Source organism: Hyperolius riggenbachi, chromosome 1 (genome assembly GCF_040937935.1).
Source record: "Hyperolius riggenbachi isolate aHypRig1 chromosome 1, aHypRig1.pri, whole genome shotgun sequence".
NCBI classification, from domain to species: Eukaryota; Metazoa; Chordata; class Amphibia; order Anura; family Hyperoliidae; genus Hyperolius; species Hyperolius riggenbachi.
In genome coordinates, this window is record NC_090646.1 from 382,994,033 (window position 1) to 383,020,105 (window position 26,073).

The 26,073-nt window shown below is 39.9% G+C and overlaps 1 protein-coding gene across 1 annotated transcript in view; it reads left to right on the plus strand.

Moving 5' to 3' along the window:
- The window catches only part of SH3GL2 (SH3 domain containing GRB2 like 2, endophilin A1), a 202,811-nt gene that overhangs the window by 109,076 nt on the left and 67,662 nt on the right, over positions 1 to 26,073 (plus strand). The window contains exon 2 of the mRNA XM_068234382.1: positions 19,969 to 20,037. Coding sequence (XP_068090483.1) covers positions 19,969 to 20,037 — 69 coding nt within the window. The remainder of the gene's footprint in view (positions 1 to 19,968; positions 20,038 to 26,073) is intronic.

The following is a 26,073-nucleotide window of genomic DNA, read 5'->3' on the forward strand; positions in this document are numbered from 1 at the left end:
TCAAGCCTATTTACTGAAAGGAAAGCTTGACTTTTTTACTAAACAACCGTACATTAATCAGCTGTAGATCATACTGGTAATGCTGTGGCCTTTGATGTGGATTATTGACCAAGGTTCGATCCCAGCTCAAGCCAGCATTTAAAGCAGTAAGGAGTTTTTGAGCAAGGCTCCCTAATGACCCTGGCTGCATGTGGAGCGGTGCCTAAGTGGCTGCAGCCCCAAAGTCCTTTGAGTCTGCCATGAGAAATGCTCATTCTGTATCTTGTGTCAAATTTTTAATAAAATTAAATTGAAGCCAATTTTTTTTTTTTTTCCAGAAATGACACATGATTCAAAATATGCATATTTGCAGCCATGACAATAGACTTGTGCATGGCATACCCCATAGCCCATTTTCTATGCTCAGTCAGCTCAACTGCCTTTTATGGCAGTTTGCCTAGCATGTGTGTCCTGACAGCAGGCAAAGTAAAAAATCTGTTTAATTTGCTGAAATGGCAAAAAAAAATAAATAAAAAAAATTATGCAAAAGGCGTTCTATTATATGCATAGGAACATTCCTATGCATATAATACTGAGTACCTTTTACAGACAGCCCAGTGTTGTATGTAGCCCTTGTTACCTTAGATTTCTATGAAAATGGATACGGAAATGAAATCCATATCTGCTTTGTCAACATTAGATGTCTGTAAACCATGACTAACATCCTTATTTCTCTTATATTTTAAACTTTACAGGAACAACCTCAATTCCAACAATGGAGTGTCCCAAATCAGTTACAAGCTAATTAAAAGAAAAAAAAAATACCTACATTTTTAGTTATGAGGAGCAGCCTTTAAAGGACAAATCCACCTTGTGCGTAAACGTATATGATTGCTGCGATTTTTACCACAATTTTAATGCAAGTGAATGGGAGCTTTTTTTTTTTTTTAGCTCCAGAAAGTGCTCAGCAATCGCAAATGCTCAGGAAAGTGCTTATAGTGTGACTGAGCCCTTACTATGATGTCTATAATCCATAAATCCTGGTGTACAATAAATATTATTTTGCGGGTAAAGAAATCTGAAATGAGAATGGTCTTAGTTTTATTTATAAAGTACAATTATTAATTAGACATAACACTGTATAAATCTACAGAATAGGCACATGTAAGTTGTCAGTATCTTTTTCTGTGCTGGAGTCAGACTTGAAGCGGAATATAACCCTGCATTTCAACTTTGCTCTAAAACATTATTTACAGCAAATTTTATGCAACCAGCATTTTTTTTACTAGACCAGCATTGGAAGGGTTAAACACAGAGGTTTAAAGAGAATCTGTATTGTTAAAATCGCACAAAAGTAAACATACCAGTGCGTTAGGGGACATCTCCTATTACCCTCTGTCACAATTTCGCCGCTCCTCGCCACATTAAAAGTGGTTAAAAACAGTTTTAAAAAGTTTGTTTATAAACAAACAAAATGGCCACCAAAACAGGAAGTAGGTTGATGTACAGTATGTCCACACATAGAAAATACATTCATACACAAGCAGGCTGTATACACCCTTCCTTTTGAATCTCAGTGCAGACATGTAATTCCTCAGTATGTGAAAGCCCAGCCAGCTCAGAGGAGGATTTATCCAGCTTGTAAAAGATAAGAGAGAAGAGAGAAGCTGCCCTAATCTAAATAATACACAGGCAGTGTGCAGAGAGGGGCCTGGAGGGGGGAGATGCATCACAGAACCACAACACTGAAGAACTTGGCAGCCTTCCAGACACAGGCTGACAAGTCTGACAAGAGAGAGATAAGTTGATTTATTACCGAGATGGTGATAGTAAAACGTGCTGCAGTAAGCCAGAACACATTAGAATAGCTTTTGGAACTTGTAGGATGATAAAAAACAGGATGCAATTTTTGTTACGGAGTCTCTTTAAAGTTCCGTGGAGAGATATGCAAAAGTTCAGATATATACGTTTAACTAAATAGAATGTAACAAGTGATAAATGTTACACACTCTTTGTCTGTCCTCCAGCTCCTTCTCAGTCAGAGAGAGTGAGTCACATTCAACACTTAGATACATTTATGTAAACTAAATGTATCTATGTCAGCTTCGGATGAGTCTGCAGTTCTCTCCAGGAACTTTAAAGCTCTGTGTAACCCTTCCAATGCTGGTCTAGTAAAAATAAAATGCTGGTTGCATATAATATACTGTAAATAATGTTTTAGAGCAAAGTTGAAATGCAGGGTTATATTCCGCTTTAAAGGACAACTGATGTGAGAGGGATATGGAGGCTGCCATATATATTTCCTTTTAAGCAATACCAGTTGCCTAGCATCCTGCTGATCCTCTGCCTCTATTACTTTTAGCCATAGACCCTGAACAAGCATGGAGCAAATATGGTGCATGCGCGTGCATACCCGCTTGAGTGATGTAGCTCCGCTCCGTCATCAGTCTACCACCGGCGATCGCCGCTAGGAGACTGATGGCGAAACCACCATCTATTTACATTGCATAATGCTTCGATCTACGTCAGCATTGTACTGGGAACAGTCGTATCACTCGGCTGTCCCCTGGAGAGGCTAATGCCTATAAGAGCCAATCGCTGTGATTGGCTGGAGGGAGGGAGGGGTGTAATAAAAATAAACAAAAAATAGTCTAACGTGCGCCTGTAACGTCCCTGTGTGCAAGAAGCCTTATCAGTTGTGCAATAACACACATAAAATTGGTGCAATGTTTCACAATGAATCTATCCATTCTATAGTCTTACAGGTATACATCATATGGCATACCATGGGAAAGACATACCTTAACTTGACACTTCATGATCCTTAGAAAACTTTTTCAGTATTTCCTATTGACCAGGTTGTTTGATTTGGGTTAATTGGTTAGTAGTTTTGGAGGATCCTGAAATGTATGATTTCTAACAGGATTTCCCAACTATGGCAAACACTGACTTTTCTTAATTTAACAAATCCTATATGGGCATTTAAACAGAGTATATTTTCACTAGCCTTTAGCTTGGTGTAAATTTAACAACCGTAAATAAATACACTTTTGATGCTGGTTCTCAAATCAATTCACATCCGTGCAGGCAATACTAGCCTAACAAAACTGTCTATTAGAGCTTGCTTAACGTTCTATCTATACAGATATTCGGGGCTGTGCTTCAGCCAGAGGTTATTCAGCTTTGGTTAAAAAGATAATAGGATTGCTGTTTTGCTTGAGGCTTCTGTTATCACAAATATTTCAAAATAGATTAGTATATTAGAAAAATGAAAAGAAAACAAAACACTTAAACAACTAGCTAGTGTTTTGTGTGTTATAGTATAACACGCATCTCTTGGTCATGTGGTGTTTAATGTACAGTGTAAGCTATTTGTCATTTTGATGTTAATGGACTAGTTCATAACACAGTTAGCCTTGTTAGATAGAGCATGTCATGTTATATAACCTTTTGTGCAGCTAGACTTGTTGGCATTTATGTTCATTTTCTGCTCACGTTGAATACATTTTTCTAGCTGCTCCTAATTTCTCATGCACAGTGCTAATGCACTGATGGGATTTTCTTCCATTTTTATATATAACACTGGCACACTTATGGCTATTGGGGCTCCATCTTTATTGTAGCTACACTTTCTCTAATACAAAAACAAAACCATTTGAAGTCACCTTTTATACATTCCATTGTTTGCAGGGCACAAATGATTAAAGTGGTCTGAAACTCTGACATAACATTCAATAAAAATGTGTTTTCCTACTTAGTAATACCCATACAGTTATCATATTTGCTATTGTGCACAAGTAATATTGTCTGTGTACAAATTACAAGTTTCCAAAGTGTGTTTTTTCTTGCCCTGAAAGCTGCCATTGCATTTTATTCCAGCTGCTTTTTATAATCTATTAAAATCTTCTAGTGAGCTGTTCTGAACTGTGTGTGTGTTTGAAGTAGAGAGACCTTCACAGAGAGCTCGTTTTCAGTTGTTACATTGTGTTTACACACAAATGTAACAACATTGGAATGTAAACAAAGATGCTGTTATCTCCAGTCTGAATGCCGATTTAAAGCTGAATAGCCTTTGAGCCTCATACACACGCTTAACAAAAGTCTTTTTTTCCCCACAATCCTTCAGGGCAAAGGTGAGACGTAGCTCCTCCCAGGAACAGGAACAGACAGCACTTCCCCTATAAAAAAGTCACATGGTTAGTCCACCCTCAGTGCTGTTTGTTCCTGCGTCCAGGCAGGTCGGCATCTCCCCTTTGGGTGAAGCCTGTGTGCTGGGCTGCAGGTGGATCTCTCTGGGTGGCTGAGACTGTGGTACTGAGGCAGTCTGGCCATGCGCCCCAGGCTGGAGCTTTCCTGGGGTTTGCCTACCTTTCTCTCCCGCTTCCAGGGAGAGCAAGAGTGGAAGGCGTGGGTTCCCCTTGGCGGCCTTGCGGCGGAGTGAGCAGGACGGAGGTAAGCCGGCGGCCATGTGCAGCGTGGAGCGCATTGCGGCCATTAGGACGCTTGGCCGCGTCCGGATGCGTACTTTCCGGCGGGTATGCCGAAAGTAACAATGTGTAGTGCCGGCTCATTACTCTTTCTGCAGCTTCCGGGCCGCCACTCATCCATTCGCGGCAGGCCAGGTATGTTTCAAGGGGAAGCTGCGCGGGCCTCTAGCACTGTTGCTCAGAGAGAGTTTGTCCTGCGCTGGATGTGTCAGCTGGAAGCATGTCAGACGCTGAGAGGATTGAGAGCAACCAGGCCGCCCAAAAGGTGAGATAATGGTTTCTCTTTCTGGGCTGATTGTGCTATATGTGTGAGCAGAGTTACATGCCTTGTTGTGTTGTTGTTTATGCCAATACTAAGGCTTCTGCTAAATCTGCTGCTGCTGCAGATAAGCATAGGCATCCTCCTAATGATAAAACATGCCCTTTGTGCAATTTTTATGTTGCCCTATGCAAAAACTCTGTCAGTTGTGCATACAGAGGGTTGTAGGGGAGGAGCCGGGTCACTCTGTTTAGGATACATTGAATCCTTTAGAGAGGTGATTAATGCTTCATTGGAATCAATTAAGTCCTCATTATTGAATGCTAATCCATCCACTTCTCAGGTTGCTGTATCTGGAGTATCTGTGATTGAAGTTGATAGTTTCAGACACTAGAGAAATAGAATCTGAATCTGTTTCAAAGTTTAAATTCTGTATTGAGGATGTGGTAGCTGTTTTGTTTATTCATAATCAATTATACAAAGCTGAAGGATCCACTTAATTAAAAGGTGGATGTTTATTTGAAAAGGTCTTGGGAGGCTAGTGCGGCTATGTTTAGGCCGGCTTTTACCTCTACATGTGTGGCCACAACTTTGGAGCTGTGGATTAATCAGCTCAAAGCTAACATACTGGCTGGTGCACCTGTTTTGCAATTGTTTAATTCTATTGCTATTTTCATTTAAACTGCTGCATATTTATCAGATGCTTCTGCTGAAGCAATTAGCTTTACTGCCAGGTCCATTGCTCTGTTTCTATTAGAGCCTTGTGGCTTAAAATATGGGATGGTAATATCTCATCCAAAAACAGGCTGTGTGGTGTCCCTTTTTCAGGTGAATGGTTGTTTGGTCCAGAACTGGATTCAGCTTTGGAAAAAACATTGAATAAAAATAAAGTTTTGCTTAAGAAACAGAAGACTGTGGTAGCAATATTTTTCGTAAGCCAAGGAGTGATCAAAAGGATGCCTCTAAGGATCAAAGTAAAGGCAGGAGGTGGACTTTTGACAAGTCCAGGAAAGGGGGCTTTAAGTCTAAAGCTCTAGAGTCCCAGTCAGAATCCCAATGACTCGTGTCAGGCGGTGGGGGGAAGGCTAAGATACTTTCTCTTAGGTGGGCAAAAGTGTCAAAAAATCCATTTATTCGCCAGACAATAATGTTTGGTTTCCAAATAGTTTGCCCTTCCTCCACCATCAAGATTTGTGATCTCAAAGGCCCTAAGAGATCCCACTCTGGTTCCAGAGATTTTGAGCATATTGCAGAACATGCTAAGACAGAATTATTATTATTATTATTATTATTATTATTATTATTGATTTATAAAGCGCCAACATATTCCGTGGAGCTGTACAAGGTAATGGAATTCATCCTGTGCCTGATTCTGCACCTAACAAACCTGAGTCGGTTTATGAAAAATTTTCGGATGGAATCAGTAAGGGAGTTATTGTTTCCAGAGGCCTTTATGGCATCTCTGGATCTAAGAGATGCATATTGGCATATGCCGATTCACCAAAAATCACAAAAATTCTTAAGTTTTGCAGTGAGAATAAATGGGATGGTAGAACACTACCAGTTTGTTTGCCTCCTGTTTGGGATCACTTCTTCCCCCTAGAATGTTCACAAAAATTCTGGGAGAAGCATTAATTCCGTTAAGGGAACAATCGATTTTAATCATTCCGTATTTAGACGACTTGCTTATTCTAGGAAGTTCAGCAAAACAGCTGAAAATCCATTTGAATCTGGTATCGGAACATCTCCGATCCCTAGGTTGGATCATCAACCTGGAGAAGTCCTCTCTAATTCCAAGTCAGAGAACTCAGTTTCTTGGCATGCTAGTGGATTCAGTAAAACAGATGATTTTCCTTCCTCCCAAGAAGATTCTGAAGATAAGTTTGGCAGTGAAATCATTACAAGGGGAAGACAAAGTTTCCCTAAGAACGATTTTGTCGGTGTTTGGGTTAATGTCATCCACGATGGTGGCAGTTCCCTGGGCATTAGCGCATATCAGGAAGATACAGAGGTTCCTCCTAGAAAATTGGGACGGTCGTCCACAAACATTAGATTTCAAAGTCAAAATCCCTCAAACTGTGTGTCTCTGCAACGGTGGTTGGAGGAATCCTACCTTATGAAGGGCAGGCCTTGGAAGGGGCCTGTAGACAACGTAATAACTACGGATGCAAGCGCCTGGGGCTGAGGAGCTCATATAGCTCACAGAGCCTTTCAGGGGAAATGGACAAAATCAGTCTCAAAGGTTATCCAATTGAAAGGAATTAACAGTAGTAAGGCTGGCTTTATTTCAGGTGCAATCGATACTGTTGCAGTCCAATGTTCTGATCCAGTCGAACAACGTTACGGCAGTAGCGTTTATCAACAAACAGAGGCACGCGATTCCTGTTGTTGCAGGAGGAAGCGGAGGACATCTTGTCTTGGGCAGAAAAGAATGTGTCATCCTTGAGAGCTGTTCATCTCAAGGGAACACTCAATATACATGCAGACAAACTGAACAGAAGCAGGATTCTGTCATCAGAATGGTCTCTAAACAAGGAGGTGTTTTCGCAGACATCATAAAACGATGGGGAACACCGTCAATCGATCTGTTGGCAACAGAAGACAATACCCAGATTCAGACTTTTTTCTCTCTCAATCCAAGAGATCAAAGCAGGGGGGTGAATGCATTCATTCAAGAGTAGAACTTTCCACTTCTGTATGCATTTCCTCCTCTCCATTTGATTCCCGCGGTCATCAGCAAATGGAGAGGTTGTCAAGATTGGATGATTTTGATAGCACCTTGGTGACCGAGAAGGAGCTGGTTTTCAGCTCTCAGGTTAGCATCAGAAGACCCTTGGAGACTTCCTTGCAGGCCGGATCTACTGCTACAAGGGAACCTGTGGCATCCGCATCCAGGAAAATTGAATCTATTAGTCTGGATCTTAAATTAGCCTTACTCAAAAAGTTGGGAGTATCTGAGAAGGCAGCCTTTACATTTGTTACTAGCTGTAAGGAAGTTACTAGGAGGATCTATCTGAAATACTGGAAGACTTTCCATCTTTGGTTATCTGGCTCTAAGTTTGATAGCTTGTCAGTCCCAGCAGTCCTGGTTTCTCCAGGACGGTTGGGATAAAAATATTTGTGAGTACGCTTAAGGTGCAGATTGCTACCTTATCTGCTTTTTCAGGTATCCCCTTGTCTTCCTCTCCAATACTGAGATTTCGGAAGGCTCTATCTAGGAAACTGCCAGTTTACAAGCCATACGTTTCTCCTTGGGATTTATCGTTAGTATTAGAGGGGCTGTCCAAAGGTCCTTTTGAGCCGCTAGGGGACAGTTCTTTTAAATTTCTTACATTAAAGACGGTATTTTTAGTAGCCATCACTACAGCCAGAAGGGTTAGTGAGCTACAGGCCTTGTCTATGAAAAGTCCTTATTTTCAGGATAGGTTAGTATTACAGACGGATCCAAAGTCTTGTCCAAAAGTTATGTCTAGGTTTCACAGGTCGCAGGATATTATTTTGCCTACCTTCTGTGAATCCAAGTTGTGGAAAAGAGAGGATTTTTCACTCATTAGATGTTAGAAGATGTGTTCTGGAATACTTGAACAGAGCTGCAGATGTCTGGAAGGCCGATTCCTTATCTGTTTTATTTCAGGGAAAACTGTAGGTCAGATAGCTTCTAAGTCTACTATAGCTAACTGGATTAGGTTAGCTATTATAGAAGCTTTCAGAGTTATGGGAAGTGAGGCTCCTGCCTCATTTGAAGCTCACTTTTCTAGAGCTAGGGCAGCTTCTTGGGCTAATAATGCAGGGGCTTCGCCTGAGCAAATATGTAAAGCAGCAACATGGTCAAGCTTTTCTACGTTCATCTGTCATTACAGAATTGATGCAATGTCTGCACACGACCAGGCGGTTGGTAGAAACGTTCTCCAAGCATTGGTCCCACCCTGAGGTTGTATTACTTGTTAATCGTCTCACCTTTGCCCTGAAGGATTGTGGGGAAAAAGCAGAGTTAGTACCTGCTAACGATGTTTTCAACAATCCTTCAGGGCAACGATCCCACCCGGGTGTTAATTGTCTGTGTCTGATAGTTGCACGGTTATGGGTTAGTGGAATGTTCACCTGTCGGGTACTTGGCTAAACGCACTGAGGGTGGACTAACCATGTGACTTTTTTATAGGGGAAGTGCTGTCTGTTCCTGTTCCTGGGAGGAGCTACGTCTCACCTTTGCCCTGAAGGATTGTTGAAAACATCGTTAGCAGGTACTAACTCTGCTTTTTAAATGCACAATTATCAAACAACTTAAGAAGTTGGACAACTTTTGTCAAGTTTAATATTACTTACAAGAGGCGACCAGCGACTGATAAGATGCAGCCAAGTCAATCCAACAGTTGGATTGACTTGAGCTGCGTCTTATCAGTCGTTGGTTGCCTCTTATCAATGATATTTTACTTGACAAAAGTTGTCCAACTTCTTAAGTTGTTTGATAATCGTGCATTTAAAAGACTTTTGTTGAGCGTGTGTATGAGCCTTTGCATAGCAGGACAAAGGCATGTGTTTAGCCATTTCAATTATGTTCTGCTAAAAGTTTCTGGGATAGTAGCTTTAAAGCTGTAAGGAATCTTTTGAGCAAAATAGTAATGCTGGCATTCAGACCACTTTAAACATGTGTACTCTATAGAGATCTTACTACAACTTTACACAAGATCATATAGGTAGATAGTGATTATATGTTATTATAAAAATAGTATCAGTGAGTTCTGCTAACCCTGGAGAGGTACTGATCTGATTTAAAAGGTAGTTTTCCCATCTTCATATTCTCTTTGTAAGTGCCCATTTCCACTTGTGCAGTGGGAATCGCCGCGGTAAAAATTTGCATGCGGATGCGAATTTCGCATGCGGTTGTATGCAAATTTTCATGCGATTTTGCAAACTATTTCGCATGGATGATGATGTATGCGAATTTAACCATGGCAGTGCCTGTGTGCTTTTCCATTGATTCCATGCGAAATCGTATGCGAATTTGCATGAAAATTCACATATCAATGCCGCATGCGAAATTCCCTATTGGATACATTGTATGCGATTCGCATAGCGGTATGCGAATTCTGATGGCTCTGCCGTGCAGATTTTTTCTGCACAGAAAAACGCAAAGGAATCCTGACAAGTGGAAACGGTCCCATCCACTTGTATTGGCTATGCGAATTCACATGCGGCAAACGCATGCGGCAAACGCATGCGGCAAACACATGCGAATTTGCGATAGTAGAAACTGGCCCTAAAACAAGTAGTTGCTGTACTGTAACATACCTCCTGTTCAAATGCTCTGATCTCTGCCTACCAGAGATGCACTGATCTTGTGTTCTAGCTCTTATAGCAAAAAAAAACAAAACAAAAAAAAAAAACACACTGAGTAAAAAATAATTTATTTTCATGTTTAAAACTAAATGTAGAGACATCTGCTGGCAGTGCTAGGCTATAAAACTTCCCTTCTGCTTACTCTGAATGTAAACGTAACTAGAATGCCCAACAATGATACAGTGATAAATTGTGTGAATTGGCTAACGTCATTTCATAACGATAATTTTCTCTGCCTTGCTCCACTCATGTTCCAACCATTTCATTTTTGAAAAGTCTGGTAATGCTTATAACCTCTATTCATTGCTTATTAATGTGGCTAAAAGACATGTTGAGTTTTTTGTTTAGATTTGAAATGACCATTTAACAAATGAGATAAAATGACCTTTATATCTCTTATGATTTTCTTTTTTTAAACTTGATAATTACAATTGGCATACATGCACTTCTTTAGCATGGATTTAACACTTAACCATTTACCGCCATCCTAACGTATTAAAACGTCATGCTTACCGCTATTAACAGCAACATGACGTTTTAATACGTCGCGCATTCCCGCCGCTGCTACCGCCGTGTGTCCGCCGCTACCGCCGCCATTACCGTCGGGATCCCGTGCTGGGCGATTGGGGAAGAGGACTGAACAGTCCTCTACCCAATCGCAGTGCCTGGAGTGAATGGACGTGACCGCGAACAGCGGCTACGTCCATTCACATAAACAGGAAATGTAACAGTTTAATAAAGTGTGTAAAAAAAAAAAAAAAAAGTGAACACGTCCTATGAGTGTTCACCAGCGCCATCTTGTGGCCAAAAAGTATATTACACCTACAAAACACATGCATTTTCAAGTATATACACATCATTAATAAAATTACACTTCCAACCCTCCCCCCCAAAAAAAACACTTGTAAAAAAAAAAAATCAGCTTAAAAAAATAAATAAATAGTTGCCTTAGGGACTCAGCTTTTTTTATTCTATATTTTATGGGGGAAAATTAATTTTAATTTATTACATAGGGGCTTGTAATTATGGCCAGAACAAACAGAAAAATAACCACTTATATTTCAAAATAATATACTGTCGCCATACATTGTGGTAGGGACATAATCTAAACGGTTTAATTATCGGGACCACTGGGCAAATAAAACGTGTTTGTTTTATCCACAGGAGAATGTTTAATTTTAAAACTATAAAGGCTGAACACTGAGAAATAATGATTTTTTTTCTTTTTTTTTCTGTTTTTCTCATTAAAATGCATTTAGAATAAAAAAATTCTTAGCAAAATGTACTATCCACAGAAAGCCTAATTGGTGGCGAAAAAAACGAGGTATAGATCATTTTCTTGTGATAAGTAGTAATAAAGTTATTAGGGAATAAAAGGGAGGAGCGCTGACAACTGAAAATTGCTCTGGTCCGTTAGGATAAAAACCCTTGGGGGTGAACTGGTTAAAACTATAAAGGCTGAACACTGAGAAATAATGATTTTTTTTCTTTTTTTTTTTTCTGTTTTTCTCATTAAAATGCATTTAGAATAAAAAAATTCTTAGCAAAATGTACTATCCACAGAAAGCCTAATTGGTGGCGAAAAAAACGAGGTATAGATCATTTTCTTGTGATAAGTAGTAATAAAGTTATTAGGGAATAAAAGGGAGGAGCGCTGACAACTGAAAATTGCTCTGGTCCGTTAGGATAAAAACCCTTGGGGGTGAACTGGTTAAAGGGACCCTGAAGCGGAATTTTTTTTTTTTAGATGATTTGTATGTGTAGTACAGCTAAGAAATAAAACAGGAACAGAGACCTAATATTGTTTCCAGTACAGGAAGAGTTAAGAAACTCCAGTTGTTATCTATGCAAAAAAGCCATTGAGCTCCACGACTTTCAAAGTCGCAGAGAACTCTGTCTCCTGAAGCTTATTACCTCAACTGTCAGTCACTGTATTTTCTTTTTCTCCCGAGTGGACAGGTCAATAGTTCACAATACTGCTCTGTAAAAATATTCAGAATGCTGAGTAGTGTGTAAACAGCAAATATTAGAAAGTGATTCAATGTTATTAAAACACTATATAACTAGAGATGTCGCGAACCTCCGATTTTCGGTTCGCGAACTTCCGTGGAAGGTTCGGTTCGCGGAAAAGTTTGCGGACCGCAATAGACTTCAATGGGGAGGCGAACTTTGAAAAATAGAAAACATTTATGCTGGCTAGAAAAGTGATGGAAAACATGTTTCAAGGGGTCTAACACCTGGAGTGGGGCATGGATGAGTGGGATAGACACCAAAAGCCCCGGGGAAAAATCTGGATTTGACGCAAAGCAGCGTTTTAAGGGCAGAAATCACATTGAATGCTAAATTGCAGGCCTAAAGTGCTTTCAAACATTTTGCATGTGTATACATCAATCAGGGAGTGTAATTAGAGTTCTGCTTCACACTGACACACCAAACTCACTGTGTAACACACCGCAAACAGCTGTTTGCGTAGTGACGGCTGTGCTGGACTGGTGCGCACCATGGCCAGAGTGCAGGCCGTGGCAGTTTTCCAGCCCATATGGTCGCCGGGCTGTGGTAGCTCAATGATAGAACAACAGTGACTGTCTAGCTGATCGAATTTGGTCTGTCCACAATGAAGCAACAACCTCATTATCATCTTGTATGTAGGTAGGCATAGGTAGGAGTCCCAGTATAGGTAGGTAGGCATAGGTAGGAGTCCCAGTATAGGTAGGTAGGCATAGGTAGGTGCCTCAGTAGTTAGCTAGGCATAGGTAGGAGACCCAGTATAGGTAGGTAGGCATAGGTAGGAGTCCCAGTATAGGTAGGTAGGCATAGGTAGGTGCCTCAGTAGTTAGCTAGGCATAGGTAGGAGTCCCAGTATAGGTAGGTAGGCATATGTAGGTGCCTCAGTAGTTAGCTAGGCATAGGTAGGAGACCCAGTATAGGTAGGTAGGCATAGGTAGGAGTCCCAGTAGTTAGCTAGGCATAGGTCGGACAGCCAGTATAGGTAGGTAGGCATAGGTAGGAGTCCCAGTATAGGTAGGTAGGCATAGGTAGGTGCCTCAGTAGTTAGCTAGGCATAGGTAGGAGACCCAGTAAAGGTAGGTAGGCATAGGTAGGAGTCCCAGTATAGGTAGGTAGGTAGGCATAGGTAGGTGCCTCAGTAGTTAGCTAGGCATAGGTAGGAGTCCCAGTATAGGTAGGTAGGCATAGGTATTTGCCTCAGTAGTTAGCTAGGCATAGGTAGGAGACCCAGTATAGGTAGGTAGGCATAGGTAGGTGTCCCAGTAGTTAGCTAGGCATAGGTAGGAGTCCCAGTATAGGTAGGTAGGTCCCCTAGTATAGGTAGGTAGGTGTCCCCATATAGGTAAGTAGGTGCCCCAGTAGTTAGGTAGGCATAGGTAGGTGTCCCAGTATAGGTAGGTAGGCAGGGCCTGACTGGCTCAATAATAACAATTACCAGGGTCCAGCTGCAACAGATAGGGCTGTATAATGTCAGTGAGCAACACACAAAAAAAAAACCACATCAGGAAAACATCTCTCAAAAGAGAGCTGAGGGGTGCTATTTTAGCAATAACCATCATCCAGGACCAGGAGCAAGCCAAGAGCCTAACTAATCTTTCCCTAGAAGAACAAGTCTGCAGCAGCTGTCCCTAGTCTGTCTAGCAGGCACACGAGTGAGTGTCATGGCCAGCGAGCCTGCTTTATATAAGGGGGGGAGGGACTCCAGGGCTTAGTGTAGCCTGAATGGCTACAATGTGCCTGCTGACTGTGATGCATAGGGTCAAAGTTGACCCTCATAATGCATTATGGGGCGTATCGAACTTCCACAAAAGTTCGCCTGGTGCAGGCGAACGCGAATCCCCAAAGTTTGCCTGGAACCGTTCGCTACATCTCTATATATAACTGAAAATAAAAATGAGAATATTTTCTTTGCTACTAATCTTCTAGTAATTATCCGTACTACACAACCAATTCATTATATCATTTTTTTTTCGCTTCAGTGTCTCTTTAAGCTTAGTACACACATCCAATTTTGATTATGATAGCCAGTTGATGGCCAGTTACCAGCCAATGTTGTCACCTCCATGTAGTTTGAGGGCCAACTGATTTTGAATACTATAAACCGATTGTGTAGGAAAGTTCTCATACTACATTGAAGTGGTAAAATTGGGCAATCAAAATTCGATGTGTGTACCAAGCTTTACATTTTCACGTGGATGTATAGATTGCATTTATAACCGGTCCCTCACTCCTGTTGTCTAGGTACTGCCAAGCTACTTAACATCCCAAATACCTAGAATTATTTATATAAAATATTTTTCAGACATGTTTCATGTGCAAACAAAGTTATCTGCATCCCCCCCCCCCCCCCTTGGAGATATTGTAATTTTATAACTCAAAAGCAATGATAATAACCCAGTATGCAGTAACTGTATTCTTTGGCCATAACTCCACCATAAATTCCATTAGGAAATATGGTCAGTTTCCAATTCCATGGTTGTTTGCATTTGTACTTCTCTGCCACTGAACATGGCGTATGTTTTTGCCAACTTTTATAAAAGAAAATGGATACAGTTACTTTCTTCTAGTCTTCTAAACCAGTGTATACAACTGATTGGAGTGTCTAGCAAACAGTATTCCCTCCTCCCTCTACCAAGTTCCTATTTGGTATAATTCCTACTTCCCCAGCTGTTTTATCTTTCTACTTATGTGGATGTTATTGGTAGGTCAATGGAGGTGACAGCATGCCCATCTCTTTTCACTGACTTGCACAACCAAGCAAGACATAGCGATAATGAATTCTGTGCAATCAGAAGTTATGAGAAGATGTACAAGGCTTTCTCAATTTTTGCCAAGTTTTGTTTCTAAAGTTGCATGTGTAAATGGGTTTTGGTTCCACACATTTTATTGAACATATCAAATATAGCAAAGTTAAATAGTAGTACAAGTGTGCATACATGACATTATGATTTATCCTGCGCAAGGGAGCAGTGGTAGCATCAGTAAACATAGTCATGTCAGCAACTTCGGTAGCTATCAAGCTTCTTTACTGTAGAGGCCCAGGTCGTCTGCTTAGATTAGTACAATCAAAGCTTTGAACAAACAAGTAAAGAAAAAACAAAGTGATCCTTTGGTTTAGTGGCAAGCAGTGCCACGAACCTGCAATCCTTAAAAGGGTTGTATGTAAGAGGGTAGGAAGGGTCCTCCTGTTCCGTTCCTCTCGTTGTGCTCAACCCTGGCCCTGGAGGGTGGAGATGAAAAAGGATAGAAGGGGGGGGGGGGTGTTTGTAAATAGAGAATTACGGGGAGTAGAAGGGAGAGTCCAAAAGAGTGAGTTATAGTCCATATATGCTGAGTATTTTGGCATCTAAGCCAGGGAATTCCAATTGTATCCAATGTCTCACATGTAAATATGTTTTGCATATATTAAACAATAGTTTTGCATTCAACATAATGGGAACAGTTTTATAATCTTGCTCCACATGTACATTTGCCCCTTTTTACACCCTAAAATGTAAATTGAGAAGACGTGAATGTGCTTAATTACCAATAATGGAGACACTGCAAATGGGCAGTATAGAACAATATACAGTAATAGCCTTTTATCGTGCATTGTTCTGTATGCATGATGCTCTGCAAAATGATCTGCATTTCAAACACGGCAGAGTTTTCAGTGGAATCCATTTACTAATCGCCTTTGATGACATGTTTGTTGTCCTGTTTTTCTTCCTTTAGCTGCTGATTTTCATTCTTCCCTAAGGCTCACAATATAGCACATATAGCATCCTTCGAATTCATAACTTGCATTGATGAGGTGCAGGCATCCTGAAACGGCTGTATGTGAATTGGATTTAGGATTCTGTTTAATTAAGGCCTATAGGTGCACTCTAAACCAGCAGCTCAGGATAGGTTTTCTGGTGAACAAAGACTTCTAGGACAGGGGCCTTGGTTTCTGCACAGTGCTGCAAATTATGTTGGTGCCTTATGAATTAAATATGATATTAATAATAATTTATTCACCAACAAACCTTACGCACTACCAGCATCAAGGAGCAGTGGTAAAAGCTCAGTTAGATTCCACTATTCAGACAGTACACCACACATCAAACAGTGCAGTTCAAGGGAATCCTTTATTACAGGAGCAGGGAAATCAAACTTGCATTAAACAAGAACCCGGTTACACACCACTCGTGAACAACCATGTTGAAAGAATTGCCAGACTTAATGAAAATAAATACATTTTACAGAAGGCTATTTGATTTCGGACTGGCCACACTGAAGTTGTATAGGTCCTTTTGTGTCACTGGAATTTACTTTAACACAGCTGCCCTGTAGCGTCAAGATGACTTTGACTAGGCAGTGAAGCTCAAGGTGTGCACTGCAGAAGCATTATGGAAAAATAATGTTCTCTGTTACATGCAGCTACTGCTCCTCTCTGTCAAGCTTTTCATTGACTACCAATTAACCAGAGGATCCAGTTCAGACTCTAAATACTAACCTACAAAGCACTCCACTATCTCTACCCTGTACATCTCACTAGTTTTCCAGATACCAACCCAACCACAATCTCAGATCTGCACATGACCTTCTTTTGTCCTCCTCTAGAATCTCCTCCTTGCATTCACGTACACAAGATTTTGCACGTGCTCCACCCCTCCTCTGTAATCCCCTGCCACATCTCCGTCACTCCCCAACCTTTGGTATCTTTAAACGCTCCCTTAAAACTCTCTCACTTATTCCGACAAGCATACTCTCTACATTAGGCCATTCCCCCTTTTGACCTCTGGCGAAGTTGTACTCCTACTAAATAACCTAAATTACACTGCCTCTAGGTATGAATATTGTATACTATCCCACCTCTTGTTCTCCTCCTATTCCTTTAGATTGTAAGCCCGCAAGAGCAGGGTTCTTTCACTCTCACCATTTTGTGTCTTTAAATTTGTTACACATTTTATTCATGCTACTTTTGTCACTGTAATGATCAATACTGTATTTTGTATATTGGTGTATACCATTGTCTGCATTATGTACCCCAATGCTTCTTACTTTGTACAGCGCCACAGAATATGCTGGCATTTTATAAGTCAATAATGTGAGCCATATGTGCTGAGGTAAGGCATATGTACTGTATGCTAAATACTGTCAGGAGGAATATAGCCCAAGTCTCCAGAGATAAAACCATATCCTTTTTAATAAAAGTGCATTAATAGCAAGATGGCCAACAGTACATTAGTTCATCGAATTGAAAAAAAAAATCAAACTAAAATCATGTGCTGGTTTCTGAGCTTTTGCTTGTGATAGATTACAGTGCCTTGCACATTTCCCTGAACTGCTTTTTTTATTTTTCTAAATGGTGTTATGTTGTTATGTTTGTGCAGTTTTCTTTACTGGACTTCTGTGTATCATGAGAAACTTGTTAACCATTTAGGAATTGCATGATCAGGTGTGTTTACAAGTGAAGCAGCTTGTCAAAGTAAAATGTCACATGAGGCATTTGTTGTTTACTACTTGGCTTGATTTGAATAAGCAATAAGCTTAAACCTTCTGTACAAAGAAAAAGTCAATGTCATGAATGTATAAATTAAATCTTCTTAGAATGTGTTATGTTGCCTTACTGCATATTCCTTTATTTACAGCCTAGGTTCTCAACGCGTGGTACGCATGAAAAATGCAAAATAATAAATCTTATTTAACCCCCCCTGGTGGTAATCCTGACCTGTGCTCGGGCTCCGCTTTGTGATCTGAGATCCGTACGCCCAAGCTTAGGTCAGGCTGGCAAAAACCATCGTGTGTGCCCTGTTTCTGGGTCCCGCACGCGATCAATGCTGCACAGCAGGACCCAGGCTTCTCGCCGATTGCTTTTCTACCTTTGCTCCAGCCACCGGGATCCCCATGTCCCTGCTGTTCTTCCGGGGACCCGGCAGCAATCAGTGTGGCGGTGTGACGTCAGCGGGGAGCGGGACTAATTTTAAAGCGGACCTGAATTTTTTTTGGTTTTAGGAGAAGGAAAAGGAGAAGTGAGCCATGCGTGTGTGTGTGTGTGTGTGTGTGTGTATACACGTATATACACGTGTGTGTGTGTGTGTGTGTGTGTGTGTGTGTGTGTGTGTGTGTGTATATATGTGTAAATATATCTATATGTGTGTGTGTGTGTGTGTGTGTATATATATGTATGTATGTATGTATGTATGTATGTATGTATGTATGTATGTATGTATGTATATATATATATATATATATATATATATATATATATATATATATATATATATATATATATATATATATATATATATATATATATATATTATGTGTGTTTCTAGATTTTGAAGATTAACAAAGTTCACTACAGACTTTGCTTGCTATCATTTGTCTTGCAATCACAAGTTGATATTTGTTGACCTAGGTAGGGTGTCGGTGGATGCTGAGAATTGAATATCTGCACCGTTTGGCAAATTGCTCTTGCAGGTACACGTTTGATGTTGCCACAAGAAAACGGCATCTTTAAAAAAGTGTGCATACTACAAGTGAAAAGTGTGCCTACTACAAGTGATTACCAGGGGCATAATATTGGACTTTGCAAGGGAAGCAGCTGCAGGGGGGGGGGGGGGGGGGGAGGGGGAGAAGTTATTTTCCCTGTCCTGATAGACTGACAAATAAGGGCACGGAGAGAAAAATCTTTCTGCTCTCTGCACAATTGTTCTAATGACTGCATCTACTCAGCCACTGATAAGGAATCCTACAAAGGTTTGCTGACAAAGATTTGTAGACAGTCTCTATTCTTTGTTTAGCAGGGTCTTGTGTACAGCACTGCTCTACCCCCAGCTTTTCTGCCCCTCCCCAAGTGCTCTGTACTGTAGTGATGCTTGAGGAGTCTGGGCACGGAGAGAAAAAGCTTTCTGCACAATTGTTCTAATCACTGCATCTGCAAAGCCACTGATAAGGAATCGTACAAAGTTTTGTAGACACAGATTTGTAGACAGTCACTATTAAGTGTGCAGCATATTCTAGTGTACAGTGCCCTGCCCCCAACCTCTTCACCCCCCTCCCTAAGTGTTGTGCACTGTAGTGATGCTGTGGGAGTCTGCAGAGCCAGTTCTGCTACATCAGAAATGGACAGAGTGAGTGTAATAAGCTGAGGCTGGGAGCACACTCGTCTGTCAGTTTTCTGTATGCATTTTCTGTACACCATGTGTATCTGTATGTGTAAAAACATACACGTTTTATCACAAGAGCTAATGTAATTGATAGAGAAAATGGGTGCAGCGCTTCACTGCTGTCTATTTTTTTTTTTTATCTGTATGGGGGACACATTCAAGTGTGCACTAGCCAGTTGAATAACATTGGTTCTCAGTTTACTTGTGCAGAAAGCTGGGGAAATGAGAGAATAGTGGCAGGTATGTGCCATTACACAGAGTAGATGTTTGATTTAATAAAATAATCAAATGAAATACAGTAGAATCTTGTTGGTAAACTCTGATCTAGTAATCCTCTAGCTAAAGAAAATGTTGTCCTTGGGTCTCAGCAATGTGCCTGTATAAATATACAACGTATGATGAATTCTGATACAGTAAACTTTAAAGGGACCTGGCCAAGTGGATAACTATGAGTGGATTTTACTGGATTTTACTTCCTTTACATTTTATTGATCAAACATGTTTCATTGTGATTAGAGTAACGGTATTGGTATTAGACCAATACAATACTATTAGCAGAGTTAGGTAGGCAGGTACGACTTACCATATCTAATAGTGCAGCCTTTTGTGCATATACTATCTGGATATTTGTTCATGTTGCTGATTTAGGTTGTTCACTTTATTTTTATTTATTTTTAGAATCCACTTCATTGCGAAGTGAACGTTACCTCTTTCCTCATGGTAATGATTTGCTATATTGATTGTGTATCTGATTTTATTACAGAAAGTGAGTGAGAAGGTTGGAGGGGCTGAAGGCACCAAGCTCGATGAGGACTTCAAAGAAATGGAAAGAGTAAGTATCCACTTTCTTGATGATGCTTCATAGATTTCTCTGTTATTTTGTGTGTGTGTGGGTGGGGGGGGGGGGGGGGGGGGTTGAACTCGGAGCTGAGGAGTCAGGGCAATTTTAAGTACCTGGAGTCAGTCAGTGGTTTCAATAAACCGAGGAGTCTGATTTTTGAACCAAATCCGTATACGTTGTAAAAAGTAGACTAAGAAGTCAAGGAGTCTGAGTTGGAGCACTGTTAAAGGGAAGCTAAACTGAGGACATGGATTTTTCCTTTTAAAATAATACCAGTTGCCTGACTCTTCTGTCTGCTGATCCAGTCTCTCTAATACTTTTAGCCACAGCCCCTCAACAAGCATGTAGATCAGGTGCTCTGACTGAAGTCAGCCTGGATTAGCTGCAAGCTTGTTTCGGGTGTATTTTATCCACTATTGCAGCCAAAGAGATCAGTAGGACAGCCAGGCAACTGGTATTGTTTAAAAGGAAACATCCACATCCCTCTCAGTTTAGTTTCCCTTTAGGTACCTGGAGTCTGTCGGTGGTTTCATAAACTGAGGAGTCTGAGTCGGATTATTTTTGTACCAACTCCACAGCCCTAGTTGTACTTTCTAACAACTTTTGATAAGTTAAAACTTGAGATCACATTTTTCTAATTACATTTTATAAAATGCAAGTAGAAAAATTACCAAAAATTACCCCCCCAAAAAAGCATTTGGGGGAGGAGGGGTTGGAGGCTGCAGCCGTTTACACAATAGTCCTGATTGTACTCTGTAAACACAGCTAAAATTCTTCCTATAGAAAGCATCAGGGCTATTGTTCTATGAAAATATATCTACTCTACTTACTCGTATATTTGGTTTTGCATGCTGACACTGATTAATTTGGCTTGAAAGTTGCTCAGGCTCCTCAACCAGTTTAACTCAGTCTTCCTGGCACGAGCAATAACCTGTTCTGCGACTGGTAAAGTTTAAGAGGGAAAAAAAGTATGTCTGCCCACCATTTCCTCTTTGTTCATGTTCTCTTTGACTGGTACCTGATGTGACATAAGAAAAACATGTGTACGTACATTGCCAAACATACAAATAACTAAGCTGTAGTTCGTTCTTTCTTTCTTTTTTTTTTTTTTCTTTGTCCTTTTCTTTTTATGCCTGAAAGAGACACTAAGGTATGGAAGTGACAGTTTTTCTGTAGTAGGGACTTAGTTGAGCTGTAGCGTTACTCTCACTGATAAGGAATTGCAAAACTCTTGCTTGTTTGTCAGAGAACAGCTTATGAGTGCAGAGAATAAAGAAAAAGGGTCAATAGTTAACACATTTTAGCTCTGAGACTGAAAGACCGTGTCATTCAGCTAAGACATTAAAACATTAAATCTACTTTTTAAGTTTTCGAACCAAAAATTAAACTGTGGGATTATAAAAAAGGTCATTTTTTAATAATAAAAGGATACATTTGTTTCGCCTCCGTTTATTTTCAGGTCAGGTTTGCTTTAAGCATATCATGGTTCCTGCCACTAATCTACTGACTAAACTATTGTTACACCTAGCCACTCCTGGTACTATCCCATATTTCTCATCAAGGACCCTATACAAATGTCAACCTAAACATAGCATTAATCCATGGGCCTTAAGTTTCTTTCTTTTTTTAAACTTCCTAAGCTGTTAATACCCATCACAATAAACCTCACCAAATCCTGTTCCCAATCTACCAAGTGCCACTATTGCCTACATCATTCTTCTATTATCACAGCATCAGTGACTTGCATAAACATTACTGCATAGGGAAGGGTTTCTAACCACAGAAAAGGAGCTATCCGCATTGAGATACAGTTTCAAAACCTTTAACTCATTTCCACTGAATTGCGTTTACAAGTTTAATATTTATGAAACCGTTTTCTACTTCTGCTCGTTCATGTAGTTTTGAAACTAATCTTTTTTGGGGGCTCTTGTGAAATCCCTTTTTCTTACTACATTTCTCAGAATTAAACACTGATCTAATCAATACACTTTACTAGGATTCATTTGTTACACTTATTTGGTATTTTTGATCATATTACTCCCAAAAGTATGAATGTAAAATGTTTACCTATCTAATAGGTTAACAGAAAGATTTAAAGTATTCTACCCCCACCAGATGTGGATTCAAGAGGTGTGCTGTCTATTTTGACTAGTGCATGACCGCTAGGTAAGGAATCCCTTAGAAGCAGAAGCATATAAGGTATTTATGGTTTGATGATTTGGGTGTAAAATATTTGGCTTTAGCTTAAGGAAGATGAATGTTGTTTTCTGAGTTTAAAGCGGATACGCTGCTCTTTCTATATTAAAGTGGAACTATGTGCTGAAGTGGAATGTCAGTCATGCCACCCATACATTCATTGCACAAATGCAATCGGCACAAGATTACATTATTTTCTGGTGGAACATTGCAACTCTAGCTTATATAGAGACAATGAAGTTTATTTGTATTACCATATCGGAACCCCTGACTTCTGCATCCCATCAGATCCTGGAAAGATAAGGGAGAAAAAAGGGAATACATTAAGGGGGGGGGGGGGAGTAGGGTAATGGGAGAGAGGCTCAAGGGTGTTACACACTTCTACCAATTGAGCCTAAGGAGTAAGAGCACTTTTCTGCTGGCGGAAAGGATGCGATGCGACTATCGTGTAGCATCGCATCACTTCCACATCTCCCGATGTGGAAGTGTATAGGAGGAAACAGCGGGTGGATGCAGTCATGCGAGAATCTGCAGCATGATGTAGATTCTCTGATCGCACCGCTCTGCGTAACCAGCACACAATGGAAACTATGTAGCTGCATCGAACTGTGTGTAGTGGAAACAGGCCCTAAGGGAGCAGGTAAAGGTTAATAAGGAGAGAACCAAAAACAAGTCTAGTTTCAATAATGCTTTATCAGATTTTACCAATCTGTCTGTAACTGAGGGCCATTCTCTATAGATGAAAAGAGGGGGATTATTGAACTCTGGCACCCTATCCAAAGCGACCATTAATAAATGCAATCTTTTCATCACAATACTTTTAACCTGATTTGCAGTGGTATTGTATTTTGTAACCAGGGGAATCCTCCCACTAACACACCTCTTCCTATGTTCTTTCTGTCAATCATTCTTTCTCAAAACCTTATGGGGATATCCCCTCCTAAATTTGCTCTTCATCTCACTCACTCTTTTTTTTTTTTTTTCTTTAATTGATGGCTCAGATCCAAGTCTATCTACATGCAATAACTTAGATTTTGGAATTGCTCTCTTGAGGGCTGGGGGATGAAAGTTGTCAAAGCTGAGTACCAAGTTCCTATCTGTACTTTTTTACCTGTAGTTTGGCACACAACATATTATCCTTTTTAACACTCACTCTTACATCCAAAAAAATTTGCCTTGGTTTTGTCGAGATGTGATGTTAGATGGATATAGGAGTACCTTCCCTGTACCTCAAGAAATTGGTCAAGGCTCAAATGTGGCCCCACTCGCACAACAAAAATGTCTTCTATATATCATATCCACACTTTTGCATGTCAATGAAATAAGGAGTGGGTGTATATAAATGCATCCTCGTACATCTCCATGAGAACAATTAGCACAGGACAGGGCCATGTTCGAGCACCATCTCCCTGACGTGCTCAAAAAGGGTCCTCAAAAAGAAAGTAAATTTTTTTTTTTCTGCAATATGCAAGGAAATCAGAAGTCTATGCACTTCTGATGACCTTGCATATTGTACACTATACACGTTGCTGAAATGCACACAGCAATGGGCATTGTAAAGGTACAATACCCTTACAATATACCATACAATACCCTTACAATACACCATACAATTTTTAAAATATCTGTTCAATTGAAAAATTGTAATACATTTTTCTGACCGATTGTAACATTTCAAATATGACCAATGTACCACACACCTATGTTCAATTTTTCCCCAATTATGATAAAATGATTGGAAACTCTGAGGAAATTGCTTGGGTGTGTATATTGATAAACTGACAATCTAACACACACCATACAATCTTTAGAGAAATTGAAGAAAAAGATCTGGCATTCCGGATAGATAAAAATCGGGGAAAAAAAACGGGAAATCCGGATTTTTCAGTCGAATGAAAAAAAAACAATCAAAATATTTTCGGGAGATCCGATCGTTTTTATCGAATTGCTGTTAAATCTGATCATTTTATTGTATTGTGTGTGGCCACCTTAACCATTTATGCCTCCAGGACGTAGTACCTACGTCCAGGAGGCCACGTGCGCGTCCGCGGGCTCCCGCGGCCGATTGCACGCGCACTCCCGGCCGCGGATTCGGTAGCCCAGGAATCAATGTATCGGGCTATGGTGCCCGATCACTGATTCTTCTCCCCCGCTGAAGAAACGACCGCTTCTCTCGGAAGCTACGCTTTTTTTGAAGCTCTGTCCCTCTAAGCGTACATTGTACGCTTAGAGTGACGTCATGTAAACAAACTCAAGATTGCCATCTTGTGGCCAAAAAGTAAAACTACAAGTAAAAGTAAAAAAAACATTACAATACACAAATATTTCCCCCAATAAAACACTATTTATATCCCACCCTCCCAAAAATGCCCACATAAAATGTTTAATAAAAAAAACCAAAACATTACTATAAAAAAAAAAAACAAATATTTACCTAAGGGTCTAAACTTTTTAAATATCTATGTAAAGATGAAATATTTCTCTCTATTTTTTTTTTATAATCTTGTAAACAGTGATGGATGCAAAACGGAAAAAATGCTCTTTTATTTCCAAATAAAATATTGTCGCGATACATTGTGATAGGGTCATAATTTAAATGGTGAAATAACCGTGACATATGGGCAAATACAATACGTGGGTTTTAATTATGGACGCATGTTTTATTTTAAAATTATAATGGCCGAAAACTGACAAATAATGAATTTTTTCATTTTTTTTCTTTTTCTTACTGTTACTAGAAAGCCTAATTGGTGGAAGAAAAAAACAAGATCTAGATCAGTTCATTGTGATAAATAGTGATAAAGTTATAGGGCCATATGCAATTCACTTTTTCACCTGAGTTTTCTCCTAGGAGATAATTTTTCAACATCTTTTTAAAATAGATTTTTGGCATTGTATAGTTGAAAAAGTACCTAAAAGTAGGTGAAAAGGCACTATCAAATTTATTTTAAGCATTTTCTTGCTTGCTGGTGGCTTAAAAGGCATTTTATTGACAAGTTTAAAAATATCACCTAGGAGAAAACTTAGGAGAAAAAGTTAATTGCATATGGGCCATAGGCTAATGAATGGGAGGTGAACATTGCTCTGATGCATAAAGTGAAAACGACTGAAGGCTGAACTGGTTAAAGAACAAGCAACACCCATTCTAACCTAGAAATAAAAACCACATATATAAGTAAATAAATACTACCTCTACTTGCATAACAGATGTATTGTGCTATCCACGTAATGATTCCTGTGAATTTTACAAAGGAAAAGCAGAAAATCCTTTTCTAGGCAGTGGCCATCTTGCCAAGCTAATGCTGACATCATATCTTCCCTGACTCTTGTTTCCCCCCTCCCTTCTCTTGCTCATTGTGTATTCATTAGCTGCCCTCCTCCCAGAGTCTTTTTTCTTTTTGTTTTTTAATTTACACATCCAATTACTGAGTCACCTCAGCCTTGCTTGTAAACACAAGTGAACTGATAGGCAGGGAAATAAATGGAAGAGTAGGAATATATTCTAGATAAAAATAACTCCCAGCATTCAAAAAAACCCTCCCAGCATTCAATTTTTTGGCACGGTTTGGCACTAGGGCCAGTGCTCCTATCGTATGTAATAACTCAAAACCATAACAGCAGAAAAAAGTTTTGAATGCAGGATTAGCATCTTTATCACTTAATACACTCAGACCAGTTTGATTTTTATGGTGACAAGGTCGAATAATGTGGTTATCCACTTTAATAATAAGGGGACCTAAAGATGTCTGCCCCTTACCAGGTAATAAAGGCCATTTTAAATGCTTACTGTATCTGTTTATAGTAAAGGGTAAAAGTTTAATTGAATAAAAA